Raw genomic sequence first — 22,857 nt, forward strand, 5'->3', positions numbered from 1 at the left:
TGGTGGATTTTGTTACCTACAGAGAGCACCAGGTTTCTTTCCCTCTCACTTTCTATGATTAAGTAGGTTTCCTGGCTATTGATTGTCTCATGCGACTCCCAGCATGAAACAATTAAATGTATTTCCCTATAAGTCCAAACATTGCATACAATAGAAAGATTAATTGTTTAGATATTTTTTGGGGGGCTTTTTGCCTTTAATCGGATAGGACAGTGGAGAGTGACAGGAAAGTGGGAGAGAGAGTCGGGGTGGGATCCGAACCCGGGTCGCCGGCGTACGGTGCAGGTGCCCCAGTCAGTTACGCCACGGCCGGGGCCAGAAAGATTCATTCTAACACATTTAAGTTCCAGTGCATTTACAAAGTGCTTGTTTTGCTCAGATTTCTGGCATTATTTAAAATGTACGATGAGACAAGTCAAGCCAATTCTTTTTCCTGACATGCCAAAAAATTGGAAAACAATTGACCGTTTCAAAGTCTTGACTGTGCCTTTACTTACTAACAATCTCTCCTGGTGTTCCTACCTTGGGATGCTCCCCCTCCTTACCTCCCGCCCCTCTAGGTGCTCCAACTCTTTGCCTCACAAGATTCCCCCAAGCCCCAGGATCTTAGTAGAACATGTGGCCCCTGAGGAAGACAGGTATACCAGGCCTGCTCTCCCCAAATCACTTTGCTACAGCTCTGCTTGCCTGCTTTATCCTAAAGCCTACAGCACATGCTGAATTAATTGCATTGCCCAGATCTTATGTCTTTCACTCTCCCTGTAAATATCTGTGGTCCAAACCTTTGTAATCCCTTTTTTATTCTGACGCACCTGCCCTTTCTGCTGAGCGCTTGTTCCCCACTTCTCTGGCTTGGAGGTGCTTTCTTCACTGTAACACTGTTGCTGGTGGGAAACAATTCACGAAATGTGCAATTTCCAGCTATATTGCTTTCCCTAAGCACAAGAACCAGACCTCAGCTTAAGCCTTTTACATTATACCCAACACATCAGTCAATATTCAGTTTTGCCATTATGTGTTTTATCATTCTCCATATTGTGTTATTTTTTCTTTCTTCCTCTCTTTCTGTCTCTGTGATTGCTGTTTGCCAAACAGGCAATGTAACAACTCATCAGGTCAAAACTGTCAAAGGGGCAGCAGAAAAAGTCTGGAAGGGGACAGGTAAGATCATTCATTCATTCGGTCATCCTTTCTCTCCATGTTTCTAAGGTTTTCTCTCTACTAACCCTAACCCTACTGACACTTTGTAGTTTTTAGGTGCTCGAATGTCGTGTTTTGTGGTTTATATTGTGGAAATGAACCCATTCACACGCCTTCACTTCTAATTAGGAAGCCACAGCCAGCTTTTTGTTAGCTTAGCGTAGTGATTAGAAACCGCTAGCATAATTATGCGATTATTGGGATACACTATTGGACCGAAGCCAATCTGTCCACAAGCATGTCAACCCAAAACTTTTTTTTCCAAAGCCCATCGCCCCAAATCTCCATATTGCTACTTTGCTTACGGCATGACACACCCTACTCTGCCTCTGATTCGCTATTCCTGGTTGAAATTGTTGGTTGGATTGGTTGTTGTTTGGCATGAGGAGTGAGATGTGTTAGGGTGAGAGTAAGAATAATATTGTAAGCCAATCAGAGGCAGAGTAGGGCGCGCCATCAAAACAATGGACGTTTGTTTCCTCGTAACGGGCTGTCTGACAAACTGGCTTTCTGTCCTATGAGATTTCATTTTGAAATAATAGAGTGGTGCAGTGTTGACATATTTTTGTAGGCCGCTCCGTAAGTATGCAACGCAAGGTTTCCCCCGATAAAATGGGATTGTTTTCAATTTTTAAGAAATAATCTGTTGCAATCACACGTTTATGATTCATTCTTTTCAGCAGGATAATCTCTGCATATTAACAGAATTTATGATGTTTAAAATGTAAATGCAATCTTCGGGAGTAAAAAGCTAACGCTATTAACAAACTATTACAGTTGCATGGCTTCACATGTTCGGCATGATGACGTTTTGTCGTAGAACAAAACGTATAAATCTCTTCAACTTGTGTTAACTACAGACCTTATTTCATGCCTACAATTTTAAATTGTTGACCTTGAAACAAGGGAACTGGAAGTGCAAAACTGCTGACCTATTTCGAGGGTATTGGGACCAATCACTTTATAGGACTTGGACTCAGTCATGTTCAACTGATATTGTTATTAAGTCAGGAGCACCTCAGGGTTCCATACTCTTTACACTTTATTCAGTCAATTTAAAACTGAAGTGGTTCACTTTTTGGTGCTACATATGACTGTCCATACAACCAGATTGAACAAATGTCCTCCTTTTTAATTAGATATTTTTGAGGCAGCTGCTTCATCTCATAACAAATGAATTGTTAATACTGGTTGCCGTGCAGTACGGAATCAATGCATGGTACATTCTTTGACGCCTGGTGTACTGCACTCTCTTTTGATCTGGACTTCTAGACATTGTTAACACACAGAGCCCCACAATGCTGAACACGTTGTTTTATTTTCATATGATTTAATTTTGCTGTATTTTAAAAGTTTTATATATTCATTTCTTTTTATTTGTTGATGGCAGTCGTATCCAGCCCACCTCTATCCTGAGGGGCAGTAGGGGGAGAGGGGGCCCTCTGAGGCCCTTTGGCCAGACAGTCTTGTCTGGGTCCTGCCCAAACTCACCGCGGCTAGACAGGTGCATGCTCCAGCTACGCCTGTACCCCCCACTGTGCTCATTCCCTCGGTTGATGGCACGAGTGTGTGGACATACTTTAATCACCACATGGAATGTCCTACCTCAAGAAGCAAAAAACTATTTCCAAGATCTAACTATAAAAACAACATTACTCTCTCAGCCAAGGAAGGAAATCTATAGGTGTGAGCTTGAGTGACTTAGACTCGTGTCAAATGAAAGGACTTTAGACTTGAATATCAAAGATCCAAACATGTTTCATTGAAAAAGAAAACAAATATAGTAATTGATAGCCTAAATCAACTCAGTAGCGATTCCCCAGACCCATTTTGTTTGGACCAATCTTTCACCAATCATATTGGACTATGGGAAATGTAGGATCAATCATCATTTTTAAGTATTGATTTGAACCATACTCCCTTCAATATCCCAAAGTCCCACACCTTTACGAAGAATGAAGACAATATATAACTATTTTAGGATTGATGTTTTAAACAACAGATAGAATAGAATGTATTATAGATTGTTTTTAAGTGTAAGTAAAATATTTGCAGCATCATTCTGTAGTTTATACAGCATGACACGAGAATACATTTAACAACATCATGAAGAAAATGATACAAAAGACAATTACATTTTCAAACGACTAAACTACCAAACATAAAAATGATCTAAAACATGCAAATGATATATGTATTTTATATTATATTTAGAGGGTGCATTATGCATTTATTAGAAATGTGCTTTTTGCAAAATAATAACTTGCTTCCTCTAAACTGTGTTATATAAATCTGCACATTATGAAACAGTAACAGCTGGTTTATAGAATTGTTGCAATGCTGTGCATACTGTGTCTAGCACACTCAGTGCCACTCCTCTTACTTCTCCTGCCCTCCTTTACTGATGATTCTGAGCAAACCCTCTCCTCCCTACCATGACCTTTGACCTCTGCCCATCAGTTTATGGACTGTGATTTCGTTTAGAGCTCCACTTCAGCTGGTGCTGATCACAGTAATAATAACATGTTGTATCCCTCTTCTCCTCTCTCTTTCTCTCCACATGTTCCTGCCTGTCAGAGCACACCCTCATGGCAGCCCCTCCTCTCCAACGGGGACTCCCTCATCAGGTCGCAGGGGCCGGCAGCTGCCTCAGCTCCCTGCCAAAAGCAGCAGCATAGAGCAAGGTATGTTGAATGGATCAATGTTTGATTTCAGAAAAGCTATGATGCATATAGTCCTGTGGGCTAGCTCATGTTAGCATATAACATGTTCACTTAAAATAACTTATTTTTTAATGTGACACAAACACAGTCCTCAGAAATAGGTGCATCATGTGAAGTGGCATCCAAGCTTTCCAAAAGGCCACTAAAGAGCGGGGTTGAGGACACGCAATCCCAAATAATATCAGCCGCAGGTCTTCAGTTTAAAAAAATGTAATTTATTAACAAAAGATCCCATCTCTTGAAATTAATCTCAAAATAACAAAACTGAATTTATGTTTCGGCGGTATTCTTTCTCAATTTGGTAGCTCAAATTGCACTTAATTTGCTCCCCATCTCATCAGGTCTCATACACCAGGGTGTCCTCCTTCTCCTCACCTGAATAAATGCTCTATTTGTATTTGCGAGTACAGAGTAAACTGAATTTTTTAACCCTTAAAATGTAAATATAGACGTTTAATTAAACATATATTTAACAAAATATTATCAATGTACTGATAATATAAATCAAACATGAATTAGTTAAGCTTTAATCTAAATAATAGCTTTCAGTTCATTATGGCTCTAACATCATGCAAAGACATTTATAATCCTTCAACATTTATTTGTCCCTGAGTAGTGCCTGACAGGCCTGTTTGAGCCTTGAAAAGCACAACCAATCAGATTCGCGTAGTGAGCCGTTAGGTCTCATCTCGAGTCAGATTTGATTCTCAGTGAAGGGCAGCTCAGCTATATTAAATTACATTATTATCCTCCTCCTCACAAACTTCTCCACTTAGTCTTTTTATTTATTCATTTAAATTATAAGGAGCATTGTTATTCTTATTTTTCATTGTCTTTATTTATTCATAATTATTTGTTTGTTCATATGTTTTGTTAATCATTGCACCACAATAACTAGTAGCATTGTTCTTTATTTTACATTTTCTATTGTGTTTTATACAGACATGAAAACTCCAACTCAGTAAATGTGTGGTTTTCTATGCAGAAGCAGTTCCAAGCCCTCTGGGACATTTTTAAGTAGATGGATGGGATTATATGTAGAGGTGTATTTGTGATTTGGATCCCAGTGCTGTCTGAGTTTTTAACGATTTGCCAATGTTACTCTTTTCCTTTCCCAAACCTGTTATATTGGTTCTACAGTAACATCCATCAAGAAGTCACTTGAATGCACATCATGCTCCACCTAGTGTCAGGAACCAGACCCTGCATCCTCAATATCCTCAGCAGTGTGTCTTATTGAGAACCCCCTGCTGTTTCTGATTTCTACCTTTCTTTTTCGTTGTCCAATCATTTATATCTAATCCTCGTCTTGTCTCGTCTCAGCCCTTGCAGTAGAGGAGCGAGCCCGACAGCTGCAGATGAAAGTACATTCCTACCGGCCTTCAGCCTCCCACGACCCCGAGACGGACCTCAAGACCAAACGGGAGGTCAGCATCTTCCGCTCTTTCTCAGATCCTCACCTCCTCCTACACTTGATAGATGATGATTCTATTTTTCTATTCCTCAATTTGAGTATAACCACCATTTCTCCTGACCGTAGATGTACGCAGAGCAGAGGCGTAGCAGCGACAACATGTCGGCCAGGTCGTCAGACAGCGATATGAGCGATGCGTCGGCCCTCTCCCGTGCCAGCAGTGCCTCCCGCCTCAGTAGCACCAGCTACATGTCTATCCAATCAGAACGACCCGGGGGGCGACTCAGGTCAGTCCTCATTTGTCATGTATTCAGTTTAAATAAAGGGTGTTGTTCTTCCTATTTTTATCAAAGTCCTTTTTTAAATAAGCCAACATGTTTGAGCTATACTGAGTATAAATGCTATTGCATGCTAATCGCTGCATGTCTTCTTCTGTTTTATTTTTGCATGCTGCATGTTTCTGCTTCCTATTGCATGCTCTTATGTCCTCTCTCCACACACACACACACACTGACACACGTATACACTGAACGCTGGAAATCCAAACTAACTGCACTCAGATCCAAGTCATTAGAGGAGGAGAAGAGGGACAGGAGGATATCGTGGGGGGTGGATGGAGAGGAAGAGAGGAGGAGGGCGGCAGGGAAGAGACGCTTCTCTGCGGAGTTGAACCGCAGGAGACACACTGTAGCAGGAGACACGAGAGAGTCCAGGTAAAGATGAACACTTCCCAAACGGGGTATTCACTGGTGATGGCAGACGATCCATCTTCTCACTGTAACTCCCCGGGTTTCAATTACAGACACATCCTCATTGATCTCTGGAGGGAAGTTATTATCTTTTTGCTTGCAGTCTCCAGAGAGAGGTCAGAGGTCAGCTGAAACTTGTAGTCTGCTTCACAGCCTATAGAAAAGATGGATGAGACCTCATAGGTTGCTCAAAAAGAGGGTGGCTACGGCCGTCTTGGCAGTGACTCCACAGAGAAACTATTGTAGACTGAGTTGAGGCTAGCAGCACACAGCTGTTGAATCAAAGCTGCCACGCCCCTTATAATGCAAAACTTAGTTCTGTATTTTAGTTTTAATAATAATTCTAATATAATAATAATTTAATATAATTAACCCAGGTGAGTTCTGTTAAAATAACTCACCTGGGTTAATTTTTTTTTTAAACAACATTTTTCTTTAAGATTTTTAATAAGACAAAAAGAAAAAGAGTAAAGAAAATGTAAACTATTTTTATTAAAAAGGTTTCTCAAATATATGTTTAAATATGTGTGATTTTATATGCAGCTGCATTGTTTCGTTTATGCAGCATTAAAATACAATATATTGTAAGTGAAATAAATTAACTTAAAATGAATAAAAACACATCGCTTTTAAAATTGCTGACAACAAATGTAAGTATGATAATAATCTTCAGAATAAAAGTAATAAAGTAGATAAGAATAAATGATTATAAAATAATTATTCTGAATCAGAATCAGATCACATTTATCCAGTAGGGTTTTCTAGATTGCTCAATTTGAGAATGAAATGTAATAAAAGATTAATAACAAAATATAGAATACAAATACTTGAATAAACATATAAAGTCAGAACGTGCTATAAAAAGATCAAATTAAATATTTGTGGAGATAAGAATTAAAATATAGAGTACAATGTCCAATACAAGATATCATTTTATTTAAGTAATAGTATTTATATTAACATTTCAATATAAAATAAATTCACATAATACATTATAAGCACATCCGTTTATTCTACTGAGCCGAAGCGGGAGATCGGGGGCGGGGCTTAAAGGTCCCCTATTAAGCTATATCTTAACAATATATTGTAGGGCCATATCTATACAAAAGTTGTCTGTGAAGTGTTTTGCTCAAAATACCAAACAGTTAAATCTGAGCTGAGCTGAAGCTGGCTACGCCCCTTTGGAGCGTCATGATCTCTCTGTCTGGAGAGAGAAGTTTCTAAAGGAGAAACTCAGCTAAACGCTGCCGTGATTAAACCCCATATGATGTTCCAAACCACATCCAGCATTATTTCAGAAACACTTCTCAGAGTTTACTACGGTGGTGTATTGCTATCACACTAAAAAAAAAAATAAGGCTCAGTATCAAGTAATTACGTGAAAGTTTCTTGTTATAACAAGATCTTTTTCACGTTATAACGTGAAATTATCACGTTATTTCATGATAATTATATTTTCACGTTATAACGTGAAAATATAATTATCACGTTATAACGTGAAATTATCACGTTATAACGTGAAATTATATTTTCACGTTATAACGTGATAATTTCACGTTATAACGTGATAATTATATTTTCACGTTATAACGTGAAAATATCATGTTATTTCAAGATAATGACATGGACGAAACAGCGTTCGCTTCAAAGAAATAGCCTATAAAGGAAGTAAAACGGCCCGACGCGCAACCGAATTGCCCGAGATGGATGTTTCTGATAATATATGCTTTTATTTCCTACTTGGCCTGAGACACTGGGAGATATTGGCATTTCTTAGGATGGACGGAATTATAATAAGCATGCCAACGCTAAGGAGGCGACTGAAGTTCTTGGGGTTGTTCAGGAGGAAAGCCCAGTCAGACTTGGTGGATTTCTTATCTCAGAATAACGTGATAGTTGCATATCTTGTAAAAACGTGAAAATATCATATCTTGAAATAACATGATATTTTCACGTTATAACGTGATAATTTCATGTAATAACATGATACTTATCTTGTTTAAACGTGAAAAAGATCTTGTTATAACAAGAAACTTTCACGTAATTACTTGATACTGAGCCTTATTTTTTTTTTTAGTGTGATAGCAATACACCACCGTAGTACGAGTTTACCATTAGAACAGAGACATTATATGTATTATCTATACAACAACTCTAAGTCCCTCCTGCAGACAAACTGCTGAACACACACACACACACACACACACACACACACACACACACACACACACACACACACACACACACACACACACACACACACACACACACACACACATACTCCCAGCTGACCAGTAGCAGTGACAGGGACAAACGACCCTCTCCCCCCCTCAGTGAGCCTGGTGATGAAGTGCAGCTTATTAGCCGCTAATGTATTGAGGTCTGGGAGAGGAGGGAGGGGCCTTTATGGCCTCACCACAGACCAATCTATACAGAATGTTATAAAAGCTCCACCCCATGGCCTCTGACACACTTTCCAGAGTGGGGGGTGAGAGTGAGACACAGAATGTGTGTTTATATCCAAGTCTTTTAATGTACCTTTCAATTAAAAACATTGAGATGGAAATGCAGAACGTTCTGGAAAACTTACAACATGAAGCTAAATAATACCAAGTGGAATGAAAACAGTTTTGGCAAATACATAATGATGTACATACACGTATTTGACAAATAAAAATCTCCTCCTGCCTTCACACAGATTTAATGTAACCTTCATTAAAAAATATAATCCCTGCTTCCTTCTGCTAATCTCAGTGAAACAAATTCTAATAAAATCATTACAGCTATGGATTATTACACATTTACATTTTCAAAAATGTGGTTAAAATGTACCTTTATATTTGTATATAAAGTTAGCAAAAGAGAGAGAGACAATGGGTTCTTTGTTTATTTTCAGATAAAAGATTTTCTTCATTAATTCAAACATTTGTCAATTAAAGAAATTCCTTCATAAGATTTTTTAATTAGACTATACGATACCAATTCAATTTAAATATAATTTAGATTTAAAATATATATTTATTAATTATTTGCAGCTGAATTATTTTGTTTATGCAGCATAAAATACAATATTTTGTAAGTGGTCCAACTTTATATCAATTGAGGAATATCTGAAGGAATTAATATACGATAAAAAAAAGGACAGAACGTAAAACTACAATATTCATCCAAGTTTGATTTCAAAAAGCTGAAATGATATATCATTTATAAAAACAGGTGAGTCCGTTTGAGAAAGTCTGTAATGTGGCTTATCCATGAATCAGACCATGGGTAAGTTTTTGGACAGGGAGAGAAATTAAAAATCCAGGGATGTAGGAGGACACCTGGCCTCAGGTCAGTGGAATATTAATATCTGTATACAGTGAAAAGTCTCATATCTGCCTCTGGCCAGTTCAATGACACATACATAGAAGAGAGAGATAGAGAAGAATTGAGGGGGTGGGTGGTATGGGCGAGGATCCATTGACACTTCTTCCTCTTCTTGTACCTGCTGCATGTTCGTCAACCTGCTCCCCTTGCCTGATATGCATTTATTTTGATATATTGCTCTTAATCAATTTCTCCTCATTCACTGAACGCTGCCCCTGTTAGCTTAATGCTTAAATCAAGTCAAATCTATTTTCAGATATCAAGCTTTTTAATAAAACATTTTTGCATAAAATGTATTATCACTTTGAACATTTTATCTTTTAGAGAGTTGAACTTTCAGAATAATAAGTCACACAAAGAAAAGTTTTTCTGCTAATATCCATACTTTTTTTTTCATCAGCATTTGTTTAGTTAATTCCAGCTTTCAAAGAAAAAAACAGTACATACAGACAGATACAAAATGATGACTTGATGTTACACACTTCTCCAAACCGTACATAAATGCATATCGACTTTCATTTTGCACAATATTATTTGTTATATCTGTCCCTTGTTTACTGTGCCTGTATCTGTGTGTTTGTGCATCCCCTCTGCATGTCTCAGATCCCTCCTTGCATGCATCCTGTGTTGTGCCTGCCGGGACCCCCTCCATCCTCCAGACCTGGATACTCCCCCTCCCTCTGCTGCACGTCCTTCTCTTACCCCCCTGCAGGGGGCGGAGGAGAGGCCTCAAACCACCCTCCCCCTCTCCAGTCATTCACTGGATCCCCTAGTTCACTGGACTGTGGCTTTTACAGCCCCGATAGGTGTAGGGGCTTTGGGTGATGGGGGCAGCATAGCAGGGCTCTCCTGCAGCACTTTGAGCCCCTCTGAGGGGACGGACATGCATCACCTCCTTCGAACCCCTAGGAGGCAGCATGGAGCACTGAGCAGCTTCTGTCATTGTGTAGCGGCTCGTTTGAGAAGAATGAACTGTTATAGAGAGGGCCAGTGACATGCCCCCGGGAAGTGCTCCGGACTTTGAGAAAATATTCGTAGTGAATTCGTAATATAACTCAGCTTAAACCCCATATTATGTTCCAAACCACATCCAGCATTATTTCTGAAACTCTTCTCAGAGTTTACCACTAGAACAGAGACATTATATGTATTATATAAACAACAACTCTCAGTCCCTCCTGCAGACATCCTGCTGAACACACACACACACACACACACACACACACACACACACACACACACACACACACACACACACACACACACACACACACACACACACACACACACACACACACACACAGAGGTGCTGCGGAGGGGATTCAGCTCGCAACTGTATATTGCGGACGATAGGTTGGGACGTGTCACGTGGGCGGGACGTTCCCAGGAGTTCAATGAAAAGCCAGCCCACATTTCGGTTATGACGTCATATCGGCAGCAAATCTGGCTAATCAAGTTAAGTAGTGTCATTTAGCCATTTGTTTGCAACTACTGTTTTTAAGACACATAGCTTCAGAACGTTTACCAGTGGGATATTTACTGACGTATTTTGTGTCATAGAAAAATGTATGAGAATCTAGTAAGCTTGAGGTAAACAAAGAGCTTATTTCAGACATCTAACCAAAAAAACCCCGAAAAACATTGACTTTGAGACGAGGGAACTCGGGAATGCTAAAATGCTGACATTTCCAGGTTTGCGACTCATTCCTGCACCACTCTATAGATGATATGATTATCAGCTTTGGCCTTTTAGAACATTTAACCTTTACCAGGATGTTCTCTTAAGATCTAAATATCTATTTCTGGAGAGTAAAGTGACATCACAATTATGCTACAAATGTTTGTTATGTGTTGGGATATGCTACGTGTCTGTTATCATCATTTCCCTCCTCTGGGATCCCAGCTGTAAACTATCTGTTATTGTTCCACATGTGTGAATAAATACCATTCCTCCTCCTCAGTCACTTTAATATAGTACATGTATCATTATGTACCACATCTGGTCCTCACTGCTAAAGGTACAGTAGAGTACAGAGACATCCGTTCTGCAGGACGCCAGGTCACCGTGTCACTCAGTGTTTTTCTTTCCAGTCGACAGCTGCGTTCGGTGGGCCGCAAGATGCTGAAGAGCTCCAGTGTGAGCGGAGAGATCTACACCCAGGAGCGCACCGATGGCAGCCAATCAGACACAGCGCTGGGCACGGTGGGTGGTGGCAGCAAGAAGAGACGCAACAGCCTCAGCGCGCGGGTGGTGGCCATCGTCGGCAACCGCCGCAGCCGCAGCACTTCTCAGATCAGCGGCCCTGGTGAGTTGCCATGGCAACCTTTTAAATGGTCATCACATATCCTGTCAGTAATGTGTGTATGGCAAGACGTTTCTACTAGTCACTCTTTTTCAGCAACTAGTGTAACTTTTGTCCGACTAGTTCCTACGTAAGCCTTACTAGTGACACCAGAGTCCCAACTTATAAGCTTTTTGTGACTGTACTAGTGACACTAAAAGTCTTAAGTTAACTAGTGTGCTACAAAAGCTCTGACATGTTATTATTTTTCTAAGAAGTAGAAAATGAGCAAACTAGTTAATAGTGGCATTCATTTTTTTGCATTAGTTGATTTGAAATATCCAAAATCACTCTACGTTAACTAGCAAAGGCAAACGGTTCAATGGTTATCTAGTTGACACCTCTTTTGACCTTACTGGTTAATTATTGAGGCTCAAATTGTTTACTAGTTAACTTGTGTCCTGTAGTGTCAACTAGTTACACTAGCGAGAGACATTTCAATTAAACTAGTCAACTAGCGAGGCTTAAAATGTTTACTAGGCAAGTTTATTTATATAGCTCATTTCAAGGCAATTCAAAGTGCTTTACAAAAATGAAAAAACAGTAAGAGCATTAAAACAGGCATTTAAAAACAGTCTTTGAAAAGCAAAGAGAATACAATAAACATAAAACACAGGAAGTTACAGTGCAGAGTAGGATATGAAGAGTTCAGTTAAAAGCAGCGGCAAACAGAAAAGTCTTCAGCCTGGATTTAAAGTAGTAAGAGTTGCAGCGGACCTGCAGGGTTCTGGTTGTTTGTTCCAGATATTTTTTTAATAGTACTAGTGGATCCCAAATGCGCAGTAGCTACACAGAATGCTATCGCGGAGGAGGGAAAACACTGCACTGATGTCTCCTATTGGCCCTAAGCTAGACCGCAATCCAGCTAACATTTTAAAATATTTTTTCTAGAATCGGATCTTAAATACACTGTGTTTTAAAGTACAGTCATACGTCTGGCAACATCAAGCGCATTACAAGCGTGACTCATTACAGTGTTAACATCCTGTCAGAGTCTGTCTCATCTGCATCATTTGCATCTTGCACACTAGTTAGCGTGTCGGCCATATGAACTGCAACTAGTTACATAGTGGATGCATATTGCAGCTTACAGAGGGGATGTGTAGAGACAGTGGTGTGTGATGAGCATGAGTGAAAAATGTGTGTGTGTGTGTGTGTGTGCGTGCGTGCGTGCGTGTGTGTGTGCGTGCGTGCGTGCATGTGTCAGTGTTGTAATGTGCAAACGGAAAAAGGGGCATCAGACACTCAAAAGACCAACACGGTCATTTTATAATAGAATATCTTTTTGTTTTTTAAATCTGCAATACATGTCCCAATCCAAAACAGTTGTCCTGAGGAGCGACTGTACCTCTGCTGACATAGAGTGCTGTTGGAAAGACAAAAACATAATTAAAATGTGTTTGAGCATTTGAGCTGACAGTCACACAGCACAGCATGCATTTTTACCACAGGGGGGTGTAGGACTCAAGAATCCAGGCCAAACGCAGTACTCCTCCTCTTTGTAGTGGACATAAAAAGCTATTAGAGAACATTAAGTCTCTGCCTGCTGGGGACAGGACAGAGGAAGGGGAGATAAACATTCATTTGTTAAAGCTTTCCTGTTCAAGATGGATGAGAAAAGAAGTTAAACTTAAGGAATGTACAAGAAAATCAGGAGTCATCATTGACATCATGCGTATACAAGGGATGTTGGGAATCTCAGAAATGCCTCTAACTTTGTCTCTTTGCACGCTGCACGGCAATAAGGGGTCTGAAGATGGAAGTACACCAGTCCAAGTCTGGGATATTTTTGCCTGCCCAATAATTTCCTGTTTACTCCTGATAACCAGAATCAGCAGGAAATGGATGCAACTGTGGCGTGCTTCAGCAAGACAAAATCACATAGTTCTTAACTGAATCTGTGGGCTGTATCTACTTAGATTAGCTGGTAACAACAACATGGGGTAAAGGTAATAGTTTATTGATAGATCGCTATTAACTTTTACATAAAAAAGAACAAAAGTGTAATTAGTGTAAAAGCCCCTTCTTCAACCTCTGACTAAAATGTACAATTTTAAAGTTAGGTAAAGACAACAAAAAAAGCAGCAAAAAAAGTGAACAGGTAAACAACATATGGAGAGAAAATATATTTCAAGTTTAAATACATTTAAACTAATGGAAAATAAAAAGGAATGAGAAAAATTGGTCCAATTATAAACAAGCAGAATGAAAGGTCAAACTGTTCCCCAAAGAAAATCATTATAATCATAATATTGCAGATTAATAACTGACCTATGAGGGAAAATAGCTGCTTTTCAGCATCACCACTACTTCAGTGTAAAAACTAGAATATTTTGGGGGAGTTCCTGACTTAGCTCAGTTAATCAAAGCTGTTTTTCAGTAGGACTGCACAAAAGTATCTATTTAAATATACCGTGTACTTTGACTCCAACATCCTGATGTTTCCTGTCTCTCCTCTTTGCCTCAGAGGGGAAGAGTAAGAAGGAGAAGGGTGCACCCATCCAAAGGAGCACAGAGACTGGCATGGCAGTGGAGCTGACCCGGAATATGAGCCGCCAGCCCAGCAGAGAGTCCAACAACGGCAGCATGAACAGCTGCAACTCGGAGGGGAAGTCAGTAAACCACACACTTCCTGCTTTCATCACCATCATCAGCCACCTACTCAGTCTGGGCTCACATACTCATGTAGTGCAGAATACATACTCAATGCATATAGTCTACCGCATACTAAACTAATGTGGTCAGCAGCAGAATGTTCAGGCTGCAGTAAACTCTGCATCACATGACTGTATCAATCACATGGATTGATCAAAGGACTTAATTAGACCATAATGTTCACGGTCCAGTCTGCTATCAAATGAAAATTGTTTATCAAAAATGTAAATCAACATTACCTCATAACAATTAAATATGTTTTCATAAAATAAACTTAAATGGTTTAACCTGCTCATGATAAATATCAGGGTTTTGTCTAAACCAGGAATCAGGGTCTCTGCTCCCTCTTACTGTCGGTGTGTGCCCTCAAACCAATATGCAGATTTACCCCTTAAAATGATGAAGTGATGCCAGAAAACAATATTTCTGTTCTTCAAAAACTCTATAATATCTCCATAAATATGAAGATGGTGTCATATAGAGCATCACACGGCAGAGACAGTTTTGTCGTTACGGAGAATAAATAGGGGATGGGTGTCCGGTGGGTCTGCCGGTGGACGAGTGGCAGGCAGCAGGCTGACACTGAAACTCTGATTTCTGAATTACATCCTTTCTTTTACTCTCCCTTTTTCTGGAGAGGAAGTAAAGAAACCGTAACTCTGGATTTATTTGTTGTTTGAGGTGCAATATATGACTCTGCAGTTTAAAGAGATGAAGAAATGTTAGCGCCTCATACTATATTTTTCCAAAAAAACTCTCAATGTGTATTTCTACATTACATTATTTACAGTATTTGTGCTCCTGGGTTTCTTCTGTAACCTGTAACTTAACGTCACTCTCCCATACTTCTAATTATTGAATTTGACTGGTAATTTTTTAACAAAGCCTGCCTCGTCAGAAGAGCCGCAATATGTTACTTTGAAGATTAAACGCACTACAAGCCCAATTTTGATTACAGTCACTCTCTCCACATCTTTCTCTTTTGTGTTTTTTAGTTTATTTCATTCTTTTTTTATCTATCCAGTGTGTTTTTAGGCTAAATTGTTGATATATATTCTCATTTGTTGCTTTCAAACAGCGAATGCTTCACTGTTAAGCCACTGTAGCTTCTGACCCGCCCACTTACACCCCTTTAATAGAAAACATGGAGGTGTCTGTATGGCAGCATGTCTCCATGTATGTGTCGGGCGGCCGACAGTAAATACAGTGAGATGTAATGAGCACATTTGTTAAACTGACACAGTGAGGCGATGATAAAACACAAACTTTGACTGAATCAAATTAAACACGGCTGTTTTCTGCACTGGATTCTCTCGCTTGGGCAATTTTTCAAGATGTTTTTCATGCTGTAAATAATGACTGGCAGCGAGTGGGTTCACCTGCAGGCCGCAGAGTGAGCTGACAGAGTACAGTATGCTGGCTGGTCATGTGTAGATGTTTTAATCATGTTTCTGTGTCTCTGTGTTAGTTTGATCTTCTCTGGAGTCAATCTGGGAGCGAGCAGTCAGTTCAGTGACTTCCTGGACGGCCTGGGACCGGCCCAGTTAGTGGGGAGGCAAACACTGGCTACACCTGCAATAGGTAACTGATGATTAACAAAAGCATTTTTCTTTTTCCTTAATTGTTTTGTAAAGTATTTGCATTTTAGTTTATAATTAAGTATTATTATCAATCATTCATTTTCCTAATTAATTATTTGTTTGGGATTTAGACTTTTTCCACACACCTGTAGGCCGATGAATTTAATATATGACAAGTTTATTGATACCAAGGGAGAAAACTTGACTCAAATGTATAAATAAAAATAGACACAATTATTAAACTTCATGTATTTTATTTAAGAGTTTTACTTTTAATTTATTTTACTTGATAGGACTGAGAAGCTGGGTTGTGATTGGTGCCCAGTCTGAGCTTGATGGATAACAACATGTGCGTGGGATCCTATGATGATGCAATATGTACATTACAGAGTATTGTAGTACAATATGGCTAAAGCATTTGGTAACACTCGCACAAAGTCAAGAACTGAGCACAGAATTATAGGAATCAATCAGACCTCTCTACTGTGGGCCAGTGCATCAGAAGATGTATGTCGCTCAGGAGAAGAAAAATGTTTTAAAGTATTTATTTTATTAGTTTATTTAACAGTGACAGGGCACGTTAATAAAACATTTTTGTGAATGCACCACATTCAGCACAGTCTTTTTTTAAATTATGTCGCAAATAAATAATAATATCTGAAAACATAACAAGTGAATGAAATCCATAAAAACATGCTTGAAATATAAGGTAATGCTAATTAAAAAAACAAACATAATAACAACATTACATCTTATTATATCTTTTGTGTGTGTACCGGTACTTTAATGCAAGCTGCTATAACAGCTTCAAATATGATTCAATGTTAAATGATAAGTGAAAATATAGTACATTTTTATAATACAGTAATCATTTCATTTTGTAATAAAAAATAATGAAATATTAAGTATGCATTATATTGCTCTCATCAGTGATAATAACCGCTCGTATATTTTTATGGCTGAGTTTACAGTCACTGCCTCCAGCACATTCATCTCTGCAGTTCTCCCTCTCATCGATCTGTTCCTGTTTTATTAAAACATCTTCTCCTCTGTGTTTTCCAGGTGACATCCAGATTGGCATGATGGATAAGAAGGGTCAGCTGGAGGTGGAGGTTATCAGAGCCCGAGGACTCGTACAAAAGCCAGGATCAAAATCCCTCCCTGGTGAGAAGCTGACCAATCATAGAGCTACTCATCCCTCACACACTCTTCATTATTATTACATGATATACACTCAGGGAAATCCAGCACATTACACCCAGCCGAATGTCACTGTGTGCTTCTCCTTCTCATGAGGATATAAGCAGCTGATGTGTTCTAGATTATATTGGAGAGTGTTTTTCACTAATGGCTTTTTTATCGCTTTGCCTCTGCCTTCAGCTCCATACGTCAAGGTCTATCTGCTGAACAATGGAGCGTACGTAGCCAAAAAGAAAACCAAGATTGCACGGAAAACACTTGACCCACTGTACCAGCAAGCACTGCTATTTGAAGAGAGCCCACAGGGTAAAGTCCTACAGGTGAGCCCGACACACATTCCTCTTTATCATGAGGTTAAGATTTTTAGGAATAAAATGTTCTGTAAATCCGGCTATGGATGACGTATGAACAAAAGCTTAAGAAGGTACATAATAATTGTGTTGTATGAAAATTCTACTGAGGTGGAGATGTCTGAAAAAAACGGAAAACAGCTGTTATTGGTGGTTAGAAGAATTAACGTGCATCCACGCTGAAGATCCGTTATCGCTTTTATTTAAAGAAAAAACTGACCAAAATGCTTAACAAAACGAAACACTTTTAAACAGAAGATTCTAAATAATACTGCGTAGCTTGGGTAATTTCCCCTGCGGCCTATCATGCAGTCTATCATGCGGTTAATAAATGGTTTGCCTTCCACTCATTCCCGCACCTGCCACTTGTCCCATTAAATGGCCAAAGCCACGCGTATGTGACGTCATTACATTGGAATGCGGCATCAATCAAATACAATAATAGATATGAATAATAGAACATCATATGCACACCTTCATAATATTTCATTATCAGGTAGAAAGGCAAAATGGCTTCAACAACAGCCTTTAAAGATGTGTATTGTAAAATAACTCTTCCTTGATTATCACACACAATAACTACATTTTATTTATTACAATATGGAGAAGTGCAAATAGCAGAAGAACAATTTGCCTACAAGGAAAAATATGTGTTAAAATATCGTTTTGAAACAGAATTCCTTTAGTCATCCGGGGTAATTTATAATGAATGAAGTATTATATGGAGTATTGAAGAGCTGCAAAGAAAACCCTGGCGGACAAAACATATTTTTTTGCTACATATCCTTAAGAAAAAACACCCCGTAATCATAAAAAATATGTTTTAATCATAACAGGAATAGTGACAAAAACAATGATCCATCCCTCTAATATCCTTAATAATATCACAATAGCAAAATAAGTCAAATAATCACAAAAAGTTATTTCTTTCAAATTGTGCAAATAAATGAACCTAAAAGTTGTCATTATGAACATTTCCCAGTGGATAACTTAATTTTTTTCATTTGTCTGAAATTGTATTTTAAACATGTAACAAGGCATTTTATAATGTTATCCATTTGTGAATGTAGGAGCAATCTATAGACACATAGACAAGAGTTTGTCAAACAAACACCGTAATGTGTGATTTCGATGTTTTCTATGGAAGCAAAATAGTCTAAACTCTCAAAATCGCCCAGTGAAAGAAAACCTAGTGTGTCTCCTTAAATGTTTCTTCATACAGATAAAAATATCCGGAGGAATTGGCAGTAATATAAAGCAACTAATTACATCTACTCCTCTATTACTGTATTTAATCTTATTTTTGAGGTACTTTTTTTCTTGAGTATTTCCATTTCATGCTACTTACATTCTTACTTCTATTCCACTGCAACTCTGAAGCAACTATCATACTTTTCCCTCAAGATGAGTAGTTAATTTAAAGGTTCATATTATTAATACAAAAAAATGAAATCAACTAATAACTGTAAAGTACTATCATGGATTAAGATACCTAGCAGTATAGGAAGTAATTTAAGTTACAGTACCTTCACCTTTTCCCCTAAACGAATAATTAATTGGAATAAGATATCCATTCCACATAATATTTTCATGCTATTACTTTTGTACTTGTACTCGTCAGTTTTACTTGTATCATAGTATACCTACACTGTGGCATTAATACTTTTATTTTAATAAAATATTTAAGTATTTCTTCCACCTCTGCTGTGTAAACTGACACACCTGCCCCTCCTTCAGGTGATTGTATGGGGGGACTACGGCCGCATGGATCATAAAAGCTTCATGGGAGTTGCACAAATCCTATTGGAGGAACTGGACTTATCAAGCACAGTGATTGGCTGGTACAAGTTGTTCCCGCCCTCGTCCCTGGTGGATCCGACTCTCGCCTCTCTGACGCGGCGGGCCTCGCAGTCGTCGCTCGACAGCTCCTCCGGACCTCCGGGGGTGCGATCCTAGTGGACCAACAGCTCTACGCCGCACCACGAGTAACAAACTCACCACCCGTACTGTAGAGAGAAACAAAACAAAAAAAGATGGCGGAAATGTAGAACAACAACAATCAGAAACAGTCACAACGAGAAAGCTTTGTTGAGATCTGACAATCACTCCTGTCGCGGTTCATTTCGTCTGTTGTAGGGAGCATTTCAATTTCATATCCATTCAGAAACTCTCATGGTGTCTTCTCTGTTCGCTGGAGAAGCAGGGCTGTGCGCCGGCACCCCGAGAACGTGCGGAGAATCAAAAGAAGCAGGGTGATTTTTAACTGAATCAACAATAGCAAAGAAATGTACGTAAGCATCGGAATGTATGGACTCGAGACAGAGGTAATCACCCTCCACACCTGCAGGGGGCGCAGTCCTCTGCAGGGGCCTCCTCCAGAACCCCAAACAGACTGCCGGCACTCCTGCCCCCCCCCAGGTAGGGTGCTCCCACTTGGGTATCAGTCTGGAAGCACAGGGCCTTCTTCTGGTGCCTAGACCTCGGAGCCGCATCATTTGTCCCACCCCCAGTCCTCTTTTTAACTCTGTTTACCGCGGATGCTCGGGAGCCGTCTGTTTCCGTGTGTTTGCTTTGTCGTTCATTTCGTCCCCTTTGTTACGACCGGGCACAAAATGTTTTTTCGGTACGTAAAATGCTCATGATAATGTTGTCAGTCTGGTGTGTGCATGGAGAGAAAAAACTAAACACAAGACATAAAAAATAGCTATTAAATGTCTGCAAGTGTTATGCTGGGGGGGCTGGTGATGGTGACACCGCTTAGACTTTTACACTTGACCGTGAGATTAGCGTTGTTTTCCTTGTTCCACCGCTGGCTCACGTCCAGGCCAGTCGTGTTTGTATAGATGTATATTAGGCCTCCTAGGAGGTTGACCAATAAATAAAAATGTGTCACTTTGAAATATCACAAGGGTTCAACATCACTGTAAAAAAAATGTTAAAAAAGCGAGAGCAAAATAGGACCGTCTAATTTTTTCACATTCTTTGGGGAGGTCTACCCTCGCCCCAGCACGGTTTTATCCAACCTTTAGTTTACATTATTTTGAGATTTAAACACAAGCACAAGAGCTTGATTTTTTTACAACAAAAAGTTTAACTTTTTGAAAAAAACACGTAGTTAAAAAAAGAAAAAAAGAAACGTCACTGGTTCCATCCGCTTCTTTTGTCCAGTTGTTCGGAAACAGAGCGACTGACAGGAGAAGATCACAGTTTCCCTTTGTCCGTCTCTGTGAATGTGAAAGTAACCAATCAGAACGGTCCGTCGGGACGCCAACACCAACGCTCATCCTCCTTTCGGCCTGCAGACTCCTCCCACTGGGAAATAGAGGGGGCGGGGCCAGCATGACTTTGGAGCCAGTTCCAAGTTGCATGCACATTTTTGTAAAACAAAAACAGATACAGAAAAAAGAAGCTGAACTAGATACGTGTTAGTTCCACATACTGTAGGGCCGCTTGTATGTTGCATGCAGTTGTACAGTTTGCTCGTACTTGAATATTAAAGAGATCAAACTAAGAAACCGAAGCCATTCCCATTACGCAAAGAACTGCAGTCCACACCCCTCAGTCCGGTGCTGAATGTCTCTCAAACTTTAAGATTACGTTGATGTCGTTCCTCCGCCCTCTGGAAGATGAACTGAGCACACCTCGCAGCCCCTCCCTCTCATAGTATACCTCCAAGGGGCTGACATGATAAATATGTACAAATCAGATCTATGGAAATATGAATTATGTTTCAACATAAGGATTTCAGATATGCTAACACATGTTAAGTTATATAAAGAATACAGATGCACAGAGAGTCATATAGTGTAAATACTCCACAGCCATACAGTGGGTTTTCATGGGGGTCCGAGACCTGCAGAGGGGCTTCTAATGAGGGGATTCAAACTGAACACTCTTTGTGCTTCAAACCCAACGTCTGATCCAACCCGGCCGTCTTCCCCTCAGAACGGTTCATTTTTTTCTTCCCATCGTCCGGTGAAGCTGGTTTTTCCTTTCTTTTTTCTTTGTCAGTATTAACGGGAAAAAAAATCGCTGATTGTTTACAACTTCTGTGTTCCACTGAAACAAAAACAAAATTAGAAAAAAAGTAAAGCATTCACTGCAACATTACTTGTTTGTATAACAGATGTGGCTCAAATGATGTGTATGTTTTATATTTAAAAAAAAGTTCATTTTTATTATTTACAAATAAAAAGAATGTGTGGAAGAAAAGCTGCTCCTTGACTCATGTTCATGTCTTTCAAATATCAATCATAATCAGTCAAAGCAATCTATTTTATTTCTCAATCGTGCAGTTTTAGTAAAAATATAACTAAAATATATCACCATGAAATTCCACAGTTAATAACTTAGTACTTACGTAGTTCTGGTACTTTGTGACGTAGTATTTCTACACAGTGGTATGCTTTTACTTAAAGAGGCCCTATTATGCTTTTGGGGGTTTCCCTTTCCTTTCTACTTTCAAACTTTTAAAGGTTTATTACACAACTACAGTGTAATTATGTTTGAAAAACTTAGATCCTAGGTTCCTCAGCAGTGCAATTTACTAGACCTAAAAAACGAAATATAAAAACAATAAAAATAGTGCAAGCTCAGGTGTCTAATAATCTTGTGGCCTGTGTCTCTGAGTCTGGTGGTTTTGGCCCTGATGCTGCGGCAGACAGCAGCAGACAGAACAGTTTGTTGCAGGGGTGATGGGGGTCTTTGGTAATCCTGTGGGCTTTCTTCCTGAGCTGCTGGGAGTAGAGGTCCTCCATGGATGGCAGCTCCGTCCTGGTGATGTGCTGTGCAGTTTTCACCACCCTCTGTAGAGCCTTATGGCTGAGGGCGGTGCAACTGCTGTACCAGGCCGTGATGCAGGCAGTCAGGATACTCTCGATGGTGCACCTGTAGAAGGTCAGGATGCTCTCTATGGTGCACTTGTAGAAGGGGAACACCTCCAGCGACATCGCTACAGTATGTAACACTTGCGCTTTTATTGGCTAACGCTCCAACGCATTGTACTTTCTATGGGGCGGGACATTTCACATCTATAAGTGGTTGACCACAATCACAACGGAGTCGGCCAGCTAACCAATCAGAACAGACTGGGCTCTGGTTTCAGACAGAGGGTGAAAAGAGGAGCTGCAGCACAGGCAGTATGAGAAAATAAAGAGCTTTTTAAACATTAAAGCATGGCGACATGTCCCAGTAGAGACATAAAATACTAATATGAAAATGGAAATGAAATAATATGTGCTCTTTAAAGTGATAAATCGGATTTGATGATGGTAAT

The 22,857-nt window shown here is 39.5% G+C and overlaps 1 protein-coding gene and 1 long non-coding RNA gene across 15 annotated transcripts in view; one reads left to right on the forward strand and one right to left on the reverse strand.

Annotated features, from left to right (window-relative positions):
• rims1b (regulating synaptic membrane exocytosis 1b) overlaps positions 1 to 21,780 on the forward strand; it is an 89,584-nt gene extending 67,804 nt beyond the window's left edge. For 8 of the 13 annotated variants that reach the window (XM_063884515.1, XM_063884519.1, XM_063884517.1 and 5 more), the window contains 10 exons: positions 1,096 to 1,161; positions 3,778 to 3,884; positions 5,247 to 5,350; positions 5,464 to 5,624; positions 11,547 to 11,761; positions 14,265 to 14,409; positions 15,921 to 16,033; positions 17,095 to 17,196; positions 17,413 to 17,552; positions 19,320 to 21,780. In XM_063884515.1, the coding sequence (XP_063740585.1) occupies positions 1,096 to 1,161; positions 3,778 to 3,884; positions 5,247 to 5,350; positions 5,464 to 5,624; positions 11,547 to 11,761; positions 14,265 to 14,409; positions 15,921 to 16,033; positions 17,095 to 17,196; positions 17,413 to 17,552; positions 19,320 to 19,538 (1,372 nt within the window). In that variant the 3' untranslated portion in view covers positions 19,539 to 21,780. Of the gene's footprint in view, positions 1 to 1,095; positions 1,162 to 3,777; positions 3,885 to 5,246; positions 5,351 to 5,463; positions 5,625 to 5,897; positions 6,051 to 10,058; positions 10,659 to 11,546; positions 11,762 to 14,264; positions 14,410 to 15,920; positions 16,034 to 17,094; positions 17,197 to 17,412; positions 17,553 to 19,319 lie in introns of those variants that run through there. The other 5 variants (XM_063884520.1, XM_063884523.1, XM_063884524.1 and 2 more) reach the window with 3 other exon arrangements.
• Positions 12,262 to 14,487, reverse strand: LOC134865109 (uncharacterized). 2 transcript variants are annotated; one of them, XR_010165894.1, is made up of 2 exons: positions 14,211 to 14,487; positions 12,262 to 13,163 (listed from the first exon to the last, which is right to left on the reverse strand). It is a non-coding gene; the product is annotated as an uncharacterized LOC134865109 (long non-coding RNA). The 2 variants fall into 2 exon arrangements; XR_010165895.1 differs by having other exon boundaries at positions 13,244 to 14,487.
• Positions 21,781 to 22,857: the final 1,077 nt, after the last annotated feature.

This window comes from Eleginops maclovinus, chromosome 5, assembly GCF_036324505.1.
Source record: "Eleginops maclovinus isolate JMC-PN-2008 ecotype Puerto Natales chromosome 5, JC_Emac_rtc_rv5, whole genome shotgun sequence".
NCBI lineage: Eukaryota > Metazoa > Chordata > Actinopteri > Perciformes > Eleginopidae > Eleginops > Eleginops maclovinus.